The sequence below is a fragment of the Myodes glareolus genome, chromosome 10 (assembly GCF_982192425.1).
Source record: "Myodes glareolus chromosome 10, mMyoGla1.1, whole genome shotgun sequence".
NCBI classification, from domain to species: domain Eukaryota; kingdom Metazoa; phylum Chordata; class Mammalia; order Rodentia; family Cricetidae; genus Myodes; species Myodes glareolus.
Window position 1 is genome coordinate 58392034 of NC_142035.1, and position 14514 is coordinate 58406547.

Genomic DNA, 14514 nt, shown 5'->3' on the forward strand with positions numbered 1-14514 from the left:
ACAAATGAACTGCACACATAGACCTGCAGATGATCAAACCAGCCAAGAATTCCATGGGCTGGGGAGGGGCTCATGAAATACCACCTTGACTGAGAAACCATTATCAATTGATGACTGCTGGAGAAAGGAGACTAAGTTTTCTCTCAGATATAGTCTCCAAAAGGCTACCCATGCTCCAGTAGATGGTCCTATATCTATACACATATAGATGGTACCAAGTGGAATCAGTGAACTTCAGAAAAGAAAAAGATGGCTGGAGAGATGGGTCAGAGGTGAACAGCATCCTTGCAGAGGACTCAGGTTTAGTTCTCAACATCCACTTAGTGACAACAAATGTCTAATACATTCCTTTGGTTTCCAAGGGCACTGTGTACACATACATGCAGACAAAACACCCATACACATAAAACAAGAATAAACAGGTGGTGGTGGTATGGATTTAGTCAAAACATTTATGGCTGGACGTGGTAGTACACCTTTAATCCCAGCACTTGGTAGATAGAGGCAGGCTATTGTGGGACAATCTTTTTGTACACTGTGAAGATGTGTCTCTGCCAAGGCACTTTCTGATTGGTTTAATAAAGAGCAGAATGGTCAATAGCTAGGCAGGACTTCTGGGCAGAGGTAGGAACACTGGGTACAAGAGAGGTGGGATTTGCCAGTCAGATGTGGTAGAAATGGAACACATGATACTGAACAGAGGTGGCAGATTATTATAAATGGGTTAATTTAAGTCATAATAACTAGTTGGGACCAAGCCTAAGTGTCATACTTAATAAGAAATCTCTGTGTCATTATTTGGGAGCTGGCAGTCCAAAGAAAGTCTGACTACAGCAGGTGGACCTTTATGACTTGAGGACAGCCTGGTCTACTTAATGAGTTCCAGTCCAGTCAAGGTTACATAGTGAGACCCTATCTCAAAACAAAACAAAACAAAACAAAACAAAACAGCATTATATGCATGTATAAAATTCTCAATAAGAGGATGTTGTTTCCTCAATTATTTTTCTTTTCTTTTTTTTTAAAAGATTTATTTATTTATTATGTACAGTGTTCTGCCTGCATGCATACCTACACCCCAGAAGAGGGCACCAGATCTCATTATAGATGGTAGTGAGCCACCATGTGGTTGCTGGGAATTGAACTCAAGACCTCTGGAAGAACAGTCAGTGCTCTTACCCACTGAGCCATCTCTCCAGCCCCTCAGTTATTTTTCTTATTGGCATATATTGCATGTTAAGCATATTATCCTGCCCATCCTGTACTACCTCCACACATGTATACATAACAAATTAGTAAATGTTGAAATTATGTAAATGAGAAACAAATGTTTCCAAATTGGAATTCATTTATTTTTTTGGGAGACTGGTCTCATGTACCCCAGGTTGGACTCTAACTCACTATGTGAACAAGGTTGGCCTTGAACTCCTTATCTTCTCGCCTCTTTCTATGAGTTCTGGGCTTACTGGTTCATACCACCATAGCTGACTAGAGATTGAATTGAATGTGTGTGGGTATTTCAGCTGTTCTGTATACACTACATGTATGTAGTGCCTGAGAAGGCCAGAAGAAGGCCATGGGTCCCTACAGTTACAGACAGTTTTGAGTCACTATACCAGTGTTGGGAATCGGACCCTGGTCCTCTAACAGAACAGTCACTGCTCATAACTGCTAAGCCATCTCCCCATCCCAGAGATTGGATTTTTATTTTTAAGTTTTATGTGCTTTTAAGGTATCAGAACACAGGAATATTGAAATTGAAAGAATAAGAATTTATTTTACATAAACACTTGCTCCAAATGTTTATGTGCCTACATTTGTAGTCAGAGGTGAGTTTCTGTCCTGCCTCATTCCACAGCTGCTTCCCAAATTACCACACAGCAGGCTTATAATAATTATAAGTTTGACTGGTAGCTCATGTTTATTACCAACTAGCTCTTATACTTAAATTAACCTATAATTTGGTCTCTCCCTTTCTCTTTCTCTCCCTCTCTCCCTTTCTCCCCCTTCCCTTTTCTTCCATAACCCACTGAATAAACTATACCCACTCACTCTGAAAAACAAAATTAACCTATAATACTTATTTATGTTTAGCCACATGGCTTGGTATCTTTTTTCAGTGCAGCATTCTCATCTTGCCTCCTTTGCAGCTGGCTGGCAACTCCTGACTCTGTCTTTCCTCTTCCCAGAATTCTCTTAGTCTTCTTGCCTTGCCTACACTTCCTGCCTGGCCATTGGTCAATCAGCATTTTATTAAACCAATTCAAGTGACAAATCTTGGCAATGAACAAGAGTTTTATCCCATAGCATACATTAACATCTAATAAAATAGATTTTTTAAAAGCAAAATCTTCATAGAAGGTTACCACAAATTCCTAGAAAAATACAAAATTAGCACTGACTTATAAAGAAAAAACAATTTCACACAATCCCATTATTATCAAAGCAGCTGCACCAGTAGATAAAAAAGTTTCCTTTAGAGAAAGCAGTAACAAGAGTTATTTGAGGAGCATCTAGTTTTGATCTGATACAGTCTCAGAGAATGGAAGAAAGTACAGTCCCCAACCCCTTAATGAAGCTAGTGTAACAATTTTAGATACTAAAATTGATCCGCACAAGAAAAGAAATGATAAGCTGCCTCCACCCAATGACCATAAATGCATGATGATGTATTAAAGAAAACAAACAAACAAAAAAAATGGGCTAGAGAGATGGCTCATTAGGGAGTGGAACTTGAAGCCATGCCTGATGATCCAAGTTCAATTCCTGGGACCCACACAGTGGAAGGAGAGAACCAACTCCTGGCAGTTGTCCTCAGACCTCGACATGCGTGCCATGGCACATACGTGTCATCCCGACAAATAAATAAATAAATAAAATTTAAAAATTAAAAGTAAGACATGTTATAAGAGCAAAAGACCTTAGCACGTGTTGGAATAACAGATGGTTAGAAATATGTGGATGGGGCCAGCGGGACAGCTCAGAGGGTGGAAGAACTTGCTATATCAGTCTGATGACCTGAGCCCAAACCCTGGACTCATGCAAAGGTGGAAAGAGAGAACCAGCTTCACAAAATTGCCCTCTGACACATGTGTGTCCAGGCACTCACACACAAAAATGATAATAAAGAAAATAAGACCTGGTAGCCCACACCTCTGATCCCAGCACTTGAGAAGCAAAGGCAAGCAGATCTCTGTGAGTTCCAGGCCAGCCAGAGCTACACAGGGAGACTCTGTCTCAAAAATCAGGAGTAGGAGGAATAAAAACAGCAATTTTAAAAAGAAAACCACAAATGTCCAAGAGCGGTGCTGTAGCTAGTTGTAAGGGGAATTCATCTTTTTGTGGGTTCTTGGTCATTTCTGTCCCTGTCCTTCCCATTTCCAACATTATCCTGCCAAGGCATTTCAACTTACAAGCCATGGTCCCTAGAGCTCTGCCCCCATCAGGATCCTCAGGAGGAGCTGCTGTTTTGAAGGAGGCAGTCTTAATAGTTATTTCTAGAACCTTCACTTTCACCAAGATGGTGCAGCTTCCTCTACCCTCTGCTGTTCCTAGCTGGAGCCAGTGTGATTCTCTGCTGAGAGCTGGACCTGGGGCTGGACCAGACAGTTCACTTTGCTTTTCAGTTACCAACACTGTCATTCACTGCCTGTACTCCCTGGGTGTGGGATTCAGTCTCCTGTTTCACCCTCCAGCAACTCTCTGAAAGCTGGGGTTTTCTTTTACTTTTTATGGATGAGGAAGCTAAGACCTTGGGATAGTCAGTCCCGTGGTTAAGTGGTAGGCGTGGCTTCTGGTAAAGAAGCCTAGGTCCTGGGGCTGCCCCGGTAAATGACAATTATTGCCTTATTGTGAGCACCTAGGACTTTAGGGACATTACTCCAGAATCGTACTAAATTGACAGTGTGCTTAGCTCCTTCATGGAAAAGGGAAGGGAAACTTGGACCATTTTTCTGACTTGCTGATAGCGGTAGAGTCAGGCTTCCCACCGGGTCTGCCTGTTCAAATCCTGCCTCAAACAACTGTGCACAATGGCCCAGCTCTTCCTTTCTGTGGCTGGTGCAGTGACAGAAGGGGGCAGAGGGGCCTCTTGCCAACCTAGCTTCATTGAGAAGATAATTCCCTGAGAAATGAGCTGTGTAGTTATGGCCAAATCCTAGTCTGGGGCTGGGTGTGCGCATGTGGACTAGATTCTTCTGGAGTCCAGAGGTCTCCAAATCTGCTCACATTGGCTTGGGATAATTATTATTTGTACCAGCCTTGTGTTTCTTCATTTCGGAATTGAGTATTTCTGGTTAAGTGACCCCCAGCTGGGAAAACACTCAGATTCTAGAGTTCCTTTAAGAGGTTGTGCGGTCCCAGAGGAGTTCGTAAGTGCAAAAGGCTTTCTGGAATCAGCAGAGAGCCCTCCCTTCCTTAAGGGTGCTGATATGTTGGCCAGTGTTTGACCTCAGCTAGGAATCAGTATGTCTGGTGACTCGAGGTTTTCCGAGCTCTGAGAAAGTCCACAAATAACCACAGAAGCACAGCAATGATGTGAAGTGACCGATGAATCTAACGGAGTAGGAGAATAAGAAACGTAGGACCTGCAGACAATGAGGCTCGGCTGTGTAGATGGTGACATTGACATGCCCTGTGTCAGAGAAGCCCCTGCCTTAGCGTTCTGTGACTATCTGATAAAGCAACCAGACACAGGGGGACAATCCAAGAACAGGGAGGACTCCTTCACCATTGCCTAGGTTGCAGCCAGATGATTTCCAGCTAGAAACGAAGAGCTCTCCAACCTAGAAATCAGGGCCTGTAGGTTACAGAAAGAGAGATCCTTTGCCCTTCAGAATCTTCGTGTCAGGAGGAAACCTAACTACCTCAGACTGTTGAAAGCAGTTCTTCAACATTTTGCTCCTGGATCTACACGAAGTGTTTATTAGGAGTTTTCATGCCGTATTCCAGGTGTGGTGGAGCAACCAGAATACGTCCCCAGTGCTAGAGTCCTCGAGGCATCCTTGGAGAATGAAAGCATCTTCAATTTCCAGCCTCTGAGCATCGGGGGCCTCCTCCTCATTCTCCTCCACCCAGAGTCAATGAGTCCATCTTCCCTCCTTTTGCTTTTCTCTCTCCACAGTCCTGTGCTTTCTACATCAGCTTCTGGGCATGTTGGCTCAGCGTCGCCACTTCAAGTCAAGGTGCAGTGCAAGTGTGCCCTTTCTTAAAGGTTACTTGTCCTGGGTATTTCACAGCTTCGGCGAGGGTTAGGTCATAGGGAACGCCAGGAGTTCTCTCTCTCTCTCTCTCTCTCTCTCTCTCTCTCTCTCTGTGTGTGTGTGTGTGTGTGTATGTGTGTGTGTGTACACCTCTGGCTTCTCTGTCCACCTCATGTCTTCCTAGCTTTCATTTTTGTTTTATATCAACCAGCAGATCTTTTTCTTTTTCTCCCTAGAAAGCAATCATATTGGCTCACGCCTTTAATCCCAGCACTCAGGAGGCAGGTGGATCTCTGAGTTCGAGGCCAGCCTGGTCTATAGAGTGAGTTCCAGGACAGCTAGGGCTACACAGAGAGACCTTGTCCCAAAAACTAACCAACCAACCAACCAACCAAAAAACAAACAAACAAAAACAATCATGTTCACCTCTATAGGCAAAGTACTCTATTTTATTGTTGCTAATTTGTTTTTATCTTTAAGTGACAAGATTCTCATATTGCCCAGGCCAACCTTAAACTTGATGGTGTCAGCTATCCTCCTGCCTCAGTTTCCTTCGTAGCTAGGACCACTGGTAGGTACCAACATACCTGAGTCAAGAACTCTTTATATAATTATAAAGCAGGTTGGACTCTTAGGTTAAAGAGCACATACTGCTTTTGTAAAGGACCTGAGTTCTGTTCCCAGCACTGATATCAGCCTAAAAGTCCAGTTCTAGCTGCCCTCTTTTGGCCTCTGCAAGTACCCGTAGTAATGGGAATACTTTATCTCTCCATATCTCTCTCCCTCTGTTTTTTCTCCTGACAGAAAGTTTCTCCCAGGTTAAGGATTCAGGAAGGAAGTATATTCGCCAAAGATGTGCAAAGAATCAGACAGAATTCTCTATCAGGAACAAGCCTCCCGACACACAGAGCTGTTGTTTTGTACTTTTGCCGCTGTTTGCATTCCTGGTGTAACTGCCTCAGGACTGGGGACCAGTTACTTCTGCCTGAAAAGTGAAGATCTTGGAAGAGGCAAAGAGGCCAGGTCACACAGACTGCAAAATCTAGCCAAGGCATCTGGGCTCATGCTGGCAGGCAGCAAGGAAAAAGAGAGAGCCGCGAGCTGGGGACGTCAGGTGCGGGACACTGAGATCAAGCAAATGCTAGCATGAAGCTCTCAGCTTGGGTGAAATACGGGTGGTAGTGAATGACAGTTTGGGAAAGTCACTGCAACATCACCCTTATTCAAGAGATTTCCAGTTATGGTACTATAGTCAACTGAACGGAGGTACTGGGGACTTCTGACTGGCAGTTTCCCTCAGGGCCAGGTGTTGGCAACTGGGAACTAGCCAGACCAAGTAGCGAAGGGAATACACTGGGCAAAGCACAGCTGGGCATGGGGTTATAACACTAATAGCAGGCGGGGGAGGGGATATGCCAGCAAACACCTCATCTAATGTGTTTCCTCATAGGACACGGTCCCTACTCTTTAGGTCTGACAGAGGTTACTATGTCCAAGGAGTGCATGGGAGAGTAGATGTTTCCAAGAATGACCTCACAGTTCAGAAAATCCTGGAGTCCTTTCAATTTTCTAATTTCAGTTCATTTGTGTCCCATACACAACCCTTTGTACTTTCTGGACCATAACAAGGTAAAGTGAAGTACTTGGATAACATTTCCACAACCCACTCCAACTTTGTAATTTATGTTAATACGAGGGCATATTCCTGAATCTTTACTTTTATATGTACATATGTGTGTTTGTCTGAGTGTATGTGTCTGTACCACATGTGTGCTAGAGCCTGCAGAGATCACAAGTGGCATCAGATCCCTGGGAACTGGGAAAACATACAGTTGTGAGCCACCACTTACAGATGCTGGGAACCAAAAGAGCCATCTTTCCAGCTCCCTATGCCCTGATTGTGGAGGCCCGAAAATGTGAGCCTATTTCCACACTGACCAAAGGTCAGAGAGTTGGAACTTACCTCTAGTTCTTCCAAGGTTATTGTACTTCTACCTCAAACAAAACTCCCACCTAGATGTAGGTCAGAGAGTTCTCTCAAGGTCTTTGCCAACAGGTGTGGTTAATAGCCAGAACTTGTACTCCAGGAATAGAGAAGTAGATTGTTCCTACCTCAAACAGGAGTCTAAGGAGCCAACTTAGTTCCAGTTCCTATAAGGAGACAATTTTGGATTCCACCCAGGGAGTGCTTTGCCTACAGAAGGTTTTGGTCTAGGATGTGAGCAGGACTGAACAAGAGAATGTTTAATTGTGAATGTAGCCTACGACCTTCAATTGGTATGTTCATTTCCTCATATCATGTTAATGCATTTTTTTTGTCTTACTCCTACTTTTGGGGTCAAGGGTATTTTAAACAGTTGGAAAATAAATATGGGTGAATTTCAGTACTCACTGGAATTCCCTTCCAATACTATTCTATATGTTTCTCTGGTTTATTATTTTCATTCACGCTTTCATATTCTTTACTATATTTCTAAATCCCCATGCCTCTACCTCAGTGAGTTGTATTTTTGTCAAGGCTTGTCCCCGACAGCTGATATTAACCATGGAGGGACACACAGGCATTTTAACCATGAGAGGACACACATGCATTTTAACCATGGGAGGATGCACAGGCATTTTAACCATAAGAGGACACACATGCGTTTTAACCATGGGAGGACGCACATGCATTTTAACCATGGGAGGACACATAGGCGTTTTAACCATGGGAGGACGCACAGGCATTTTAATGAAGGTTTGAAAAGTCAGGACCTTTGTTCTCAGTGATGGTGGTAGGGGCCCAATATCAAACAGCCAGGTATCTGGGAGCATACATGTTCATATGTACTGACAGGACAGTGTTTACGAGGGACCACTGTCATCCCCAGAGCATCGTAGGCCCTTCTTATACGTGCAAATCTAGCTTTCAGGGTCAAAGCCATCAGCGCTTTCAGTAAGAGCAGTGTTTGTAGGTTTTGCCCTTGCCTTTTGAGCAGTATTGGAGACGGATTTTAGGGGCCCCTACTTTGGGAAGCAGGGCTGTCCTGGGTCCGACCCTTAGGTGTGGGTTTTTATTCGCTGTGTACTACTGTGTACTACTGTGTACCTGTGTACCTGTGTACTACTGTGTACCTGTGTACCTGTGTACTACTGTGTACTACTGTGTACCTGTGTACTACTGTGCTTGGTATATGTGCCGGGTCTACAAATGGCCACGGACAGACCCTGCTCTCAGCTTGAAGGAAGTGGCACTTGAGCAGGTCAGCAGGGCAAACAAGGAGGGAACAATCAGCCGCACCCTGGAAGGGCACTGCAGGCATAGGTTCAGCTGCTGCATCACGCTTTGGAGAAGAGGGTGAAGGTGAGAGGTCAGCGCGAGCTAGTCCCAGAGGGCTGCAGCTCAGCTAAGACAGGTAGCAGGGGCCGAAAGGGTGTAGCATGTCTAAATACATCGGGTTGCCCACCCCCATGACTTGGATGGAACCTGAGACTTCGCACGCGCAGGGTGTGTGCTGAGCTACACTTGGCCCGCTGCAGTATTCTCTTCTAAGTGGAGGACATTCATGGCAGCCACGATGGGCCTTACCAAAGGGCTGTGTGAGAGGAGAGGAGCCTGGTGGCAGCTCTGGTTTAGTAAATAGAGAAAAACATGGCCAGCGAATCCTGGGATGAGCCTAACATATCTTCTTCATGGAAGGTTTCTCTTCCCAGATATAGCCTGCTCTCTTTGTTCCTGTCCACTCTGGACACTGAGTCCTGACGTCACTCTAACTTAATGTCCATTCCCTCAAGACTGCAGGCTTCAGGATAGTATGCTTTTGTTTTCTTACTCATGATACTCTTAGTGACTTGCCCAGTATGTGAAGCTAGTAGATGCACAATAAATATTTTTCTCTCACTTCACTATCTGTCCGTCTATCTATCTGTCTGCCTATCTATCTATCTATCTATCTACCTATCATCTATCTATCTATCTATCTATCTATCTATCTATCTATCTATCTATCCAACCATTTTTTTAGTAGTGTCAGGGATGGGACACAGGGCCTTAGACATGCTAAGCAGAGCTCCAACATTGAGTGAGCTCCAGATTATATTGTGACTAAAATGTTTCTTGTATCAATCCAGAGTCACATTGGAAGCATGATCAGAGAAGGGAGCCAGGGGAACATAACTTTCTCCTGGTGGATCCCAGTAAGAGAAAGCCTGAGGCAAGCGAGTAGGGTTTCACCCAGGCCCTGTCGTGCGCTGGGTCTATTTCATGCTGGGCCTTGACGTTCTAATCTGTGCACTGAGGTAAACAGACAAAAATTCTTCTAAGTCCAGGATTCTATGTTCGAAAAGGTCATCTTTGCCTCGCTCCTCTTTGCCTGGCTTCTGTGTCTCAGAGATCCACGGTCACCGGCAAACTGAAGGACAACATCTCATGATTTTAGCCTGAGAAATGGAAGCAGTCTCAATATATTTAGGCAGAGAAGGTATCTCTGGACATTCAGGAGCTGGTTCTGGGGAAAGGATGGCCATGTTAGTGATGAATCAGGGATCTGATGACTTTCATGAAAAGCAGAGAGACAGCGAGAGAGAAGCAGCCCGGCCTGCCCTCTCTTGGACTCGACCCTGTCCTCCCCTTTCCACACTTGCAGCCAGAGCCCAGCAGGCTCCTGCCAGGATCCTTCCCCCTGCGCCCATGTGCACAGCTGTGCTTGGGGAGGTGCTGAGTGGGAGGACTTCTCTGAGGGCAAACTCCAGCCGGCTACAAAGCCAGCAGACTACTCACCGGAGGTCTCTTCCAGACGAACTGGATGGGGAACTTCTGGCTGTAAAAGAGAGAGGTCTCGTCTGGCGGGAACTCGGGATCCAGATAGAGAACCTTCTTCTCCAGGCACTTCTGGTGGAGCTGCTCAAACGTCTTCTCTTTCACTCCGATAATTGGAAAGTTGCGGCTGATGATGGCTGAATAGATGCCACTTGGGTGTCCACCCCCAGCCTCAGTGGTCTTTCCTTGGGCCGGGTGAGGCCCAGGCCCTGGGGACCTGGGCCCAGATCCTGGGGATCTAGGCTCAGCCCCTGTCCTCGGGGCCACAGTCGCACTAATGACAGTCGGCATGGCAGGCAACTTTGGAAGGACGATGTTTCTAAAGAGAGCAAGATTCAGCTACCTTCAAGGAAAGGAAGCAATTACAAAGCGGAAGTTGAAGCGATCCTTTCAGCTGAGAGAAAAATGGCCACACTCACTTCAAAGTTTAAATCCTATCGGAAAGCTGGCCGGCTTATGAGCGGCTTAAACAGTCGAGCTGTGATCCTGGAGCCATAGGTGTTCCTGAAGGAGAGGCACTAACACTAAAGGATTTCGGAGCAGTTTCTACCTGGGGGCTCCTACCAGCAGCATGCTTGCCAGAGGGAGAGAAAGAGAATGAGGCTTGTGTTTCAGCGGCCTGAAGACGCTTAAGCCAGGAAACTAAAAATAGATGTGAAGTGAGATGGGGAGCATGAAAGCAGAGGGGCCAGCGTGCGAACAGACTGTCAGTGTGCGGACAGACTGCCAGCGTGTGGACAGACTGCGAGGAGAGGCAGGGAAGGATCCAGCTGGGCAGTTCTACATTGACGTTAAGAACTTGTGTTGTCAAGACATGAGAGTATCTGAAACAGGTGAACACAAGAACCCAGCTAAGTGGGCTATGGGCTAGGAGAGCTACATGCAGGCCACTGAAGCAGTGGTTACCGGATACACAGAAACAGTATTTGAATCGCTAGCTGGAATCCAAGCCATGGGAATTCTGGGGGCATATCCCATATGTTTTAGAGAGCATGATTTTTACTTTATAAAATGTTGGAATGTCAGAATGTCACTTAATATTAGAGTATCTTTTCTAGAATGTTCTGGAATCAGCTTTCAGTCCAACTGGCTAGAAAATGCCACTCAGCAGAATTTTCAGTCAGGGAAATCCCTCTCTTCTCGGGACCTAGACACCTCCTGCCTCTGACACACACTGAGACCAAGCCTACTACAGAATGTGTACCCTAGTAGGTTATTTGTTTAGCCACACCACATCAGCATCTAGACAGAAGCTGGAAATGGGTACTGAGCCAGGCTGGTGTCAAGTCCTAGGACGTCATGTCTAGACTCAGCTTCAAGGTTTATTAAGTGAGAATGACAGTGGCTGGGGAAGGGAATTGCTTGCTAGGTTTCCTCCTGGCTTGTGACCCATCATAGTCGCTCTCCCCATCTGAAGTCTGACTGAGGAGAGGCTTGTCTGAGCTTGCAGCAGTGCCTATTCCTAAGTGACCAGCTTCGCAGATCCAAGTTTAGGAGTCTCGGAAAGGGTGGGAAGAGACAGCTGGAATAGGGGGTACTGGGCAGGAGAGATGAATCGGCAGCAAAGCAGTGGACATGAGTTTGAGGACCTGAGCTTCCATGTAACGAGGTGCAGTAGCATGTCTGCCATCCCAGTGCATCTAGGGAGAGGTGAGAAGTACAGACGGGCAAACCCCTAGAGCAGGCCAGGTTGTCAGCCCCTGCAGCAGCAAACAACAAAATGCCCCTGTCTCAGATAAGGTGGAAGGTAAGGACCAGCACCCCAGTTGTCTTCTTCTATGTGTGCCAGGGTAAATGTGTACATGGGCATACCCCATCACACACAGAAACATGCATACACACATATACCCACACACAGAAAGAAGAAAGAAAGAAAGAAAGAAAGAGTATGATTAGGTTTATGAATTTTGTTAATGTAACTTGAAGGAAACCTATGTCTCAGCTACTGGAACCATTAACTTGTCTTCCTGTCCCTCTAAGAAAATGCCCAAGGTATTATTGCTCTTGGAGGAGAATAAGGAAGATCAGTTTCTGAAGGCTGGCTATCCAGGTTCAAAGTCTAGGTTGGCCACTAATGGCTATGAGTGTGTAACTTTAGCTGAGTTACCTTGTCCTTTCTCCCTATGAGCCAGTCTTCTTTCATGTAAAACTGGTATGACGATAGCCATTCTGTTGTTGGGTTGGTGTAAGGATTAAACAAGTTAACTCATGTAATGCATTTGAAATGCTGTCAGGGTGTCTTAAGCACTCAGCAGTAGGTAGAAAAGGCCTGAATTACATCTCTTTGGGGTTAGGTTGGGTTGAATGACCATTCACTCATGGTGTCAATTGACTGTCCATCACTACAACAAAATAAATGAGATAATTAACTTATGGAGTTATGGAGACAAACAGGGTTATTTTGGCTCACATTTTAGAGGTCCCTGCCTGTATCAATTAGCTCCGTTGTTTTGGGACCGTAAAAAGGCCCATGGGAGAAACTGTGGCAAAGCAAAAACATTTACCTTATGACCAGGAAGCAAACGAAGAGCGAAGCTGTAGTAAAACACCATGACCAAAAGCAACTTACAGAAGAATTTATTTTGGCTTACATTCCACAGGGAGAGTTCATAACAGTGAAGGAGGCATGGCAGTAGGTGCTGGAGCAGGTGGCTGACAGGAACTAGAGCAGCCAAACAGGAACCGGAGTGACGTGATAGCTGAGCAGAGCCCACCCTCGACGGCATACTTTCAGCAAGGATGCACCTCCAAAAAGTTCCACAACCTCCCCAAACAGTGCCACCAATGGAGGACCAAGTGTTCTATGAGTCTACGGGGGCAATTTTCATTAAACTCCCACAGTGGTATACCAGATATGAGAGAAATAGAACATGATCTTAAGGAATATATACTCTAGTAGGGAAATACACGGTTGTCCTTATAGCACTAAGGCACATCCCTGAGAATGTAAAGTAGGGCACAATTATCTGTGGGCAGCATTTCAGAGAAGGGCAAATCGCTGCCAGTGGATACTGGGGGGTTGGGGTGTCAGGTAGAAGGAACTGGGCTGGGTCTGGAAGGATGGTAAGGTATACAGGTGGAAGCAGCGGAGGGAGCTGTGGTTAAGGAAAGAGAAGCTGTGGGTGGCTACATGGAAGAAATGTGGTGGGAGGCTCATATTTTGAGGAACTGAGGCCCCCCAGTAGCTGCTGAAGCAGACAGCAGGGAGTCTTGGGGTCTCCAGAGCCAGAAGCATTGGGATGCAATGCTATGTTACAATATTCAAGACCGTGCCAAGACACATTAGAACTCAGTGCAAAAGGAAGTCAGTAACAGAGTTCCTTTAGTTAAAATCTTGTGCTTAGCCTGGTTTTTTGTATTCATTTTGATTTTTAAAGACATGCATTAAAATATTACTTATTTTGATTATCGATTGTGTCTAAAGCAAGCGCCTCTTACTTGTGTTATTACAGTCCCAGTCCTGTGTTTTATTTTTGAAGTTCACTTGTGGGACATGGGTATTTATTTCATTATTACTAATTATAGTTTATTCATGTTATGAATATTTTTTGATTAATAGAGAATTCTTAGTAAAATATAATTAAAAGGAGTACATCTGAATTTGAAGATTGACCTGGTACTTTGGAGTCTAAGAAGCAAGAAAAGGACACCAACCCTTGAGCTCCTGAGTCACTGTCTAGGGAGAGCTTTCTGCAGCCCTGCCCATGTAGGAGAGGGCATCTGCAGGAGAGGGCGCTATGCCTGCACTGCTGTGGTGGAAGGCGACTCTGAGAGGAGCAGGCTCTGCCATCTATTTGGAGATTAGTTTCGGCAACTCTGATGCTGCCCAGTCTGCGGCAAGCCCTGCAGCAAGCCCTGTGACAGGCCCCACACGGGCCTCCTGAGGAGCTCCAGGTCGGGCGGCTCACTGAGCTCTAGCAATGGCTCAGGGCTTTGTGGGGCTGTGGGAGGGGCAGTGTTTATACAGTGTTCCAACAATACATCTTTAGATGTAAAATCTGAAATCTTATTTTTGATTTTTTGAGGCAAGGTCTTGTGTGATACAGCTTAAGCTGGTCTTGAACTCACGATCCTTCTGCCTCAGCTTCCTGAGTACTGTGATTACAGGAGGGGCCACCAAACCTGAAATCTTTAAATCTAAAATCTACTGGCCATCAGTACACTTGATATAAGCAAAATATCATTTTTTCCAGGGAAGCCAATTGGATGGTAGCATAGATATCACGGGAGGCCAGGAGGGTGAATAGTCCAGAGGCTCCCACCCTCATCACCAGGGCACCTGCTCATCATCTGATATGGACCTCCCAGTCATCAACTATGCTCAGGGAGAGCTTCTCCAGACTCAGGGTGGATGTTTTGGCGTAGTATGTAAAAGCTGCAGGCTGAACTTTACCATCTAAACAGTAAGACAATAAAAAGATACTGTGAGAAACCAGGAGAAAAATAATCCTCCTCCAAATCTGATACATTGTCTGGCACTTTCAAACGATGTTACACCTCACTTAGGAGAAGCGG

General features: G+C 45.4%; 2 protein-coding genes across 3 annotated transcripts in view; both read right to left on the reverse strand.

The window, feature by feature from the left end:
- Capn3 (calpain 3) overlaps positions 1 to 10679 on the reverse strand; it is a 50124-nt gene extending 39445 nt beyond the window's left edge. The window contains exon 1 of one of the 2 annotated variants that reach the window (XM_048459725.3): positions 9961 to 10679. In XM_048459725.3, the coding sequence (XP_048315682.1) occupies positions 9961 to 10290 (330 nt within the window). In that variant the 5' untranslated portion in view covers positions 10291 to 10679. The remainder of the gene's footprint in view (positions 1 to 9960) is intronic. The other variant, XM_087911278.1, reaches the window with a different exon arrangement.
- Positions 10680 to 12560: 1881 nt separating this feature from the next.
- The window catches only part of Ganc (glucosidase alpha, neutral C), a 56497-nt gene continuing 54543 nt past the window's right edge, over positions 12561 to 14514 (reverse strand). Inside the window, exon 24 of the mRNA XM_048459722.3 lies at positions 12561 to 14395. Coding sequence (XP_048315679.3) covers positions 14286 to 14395 — 110 coding nt within the window. The 3' untranslated portion in view covers positions 12561 to 14285. The remainder of the gene's footprint in view (positions 14396 to 14514) is intronic.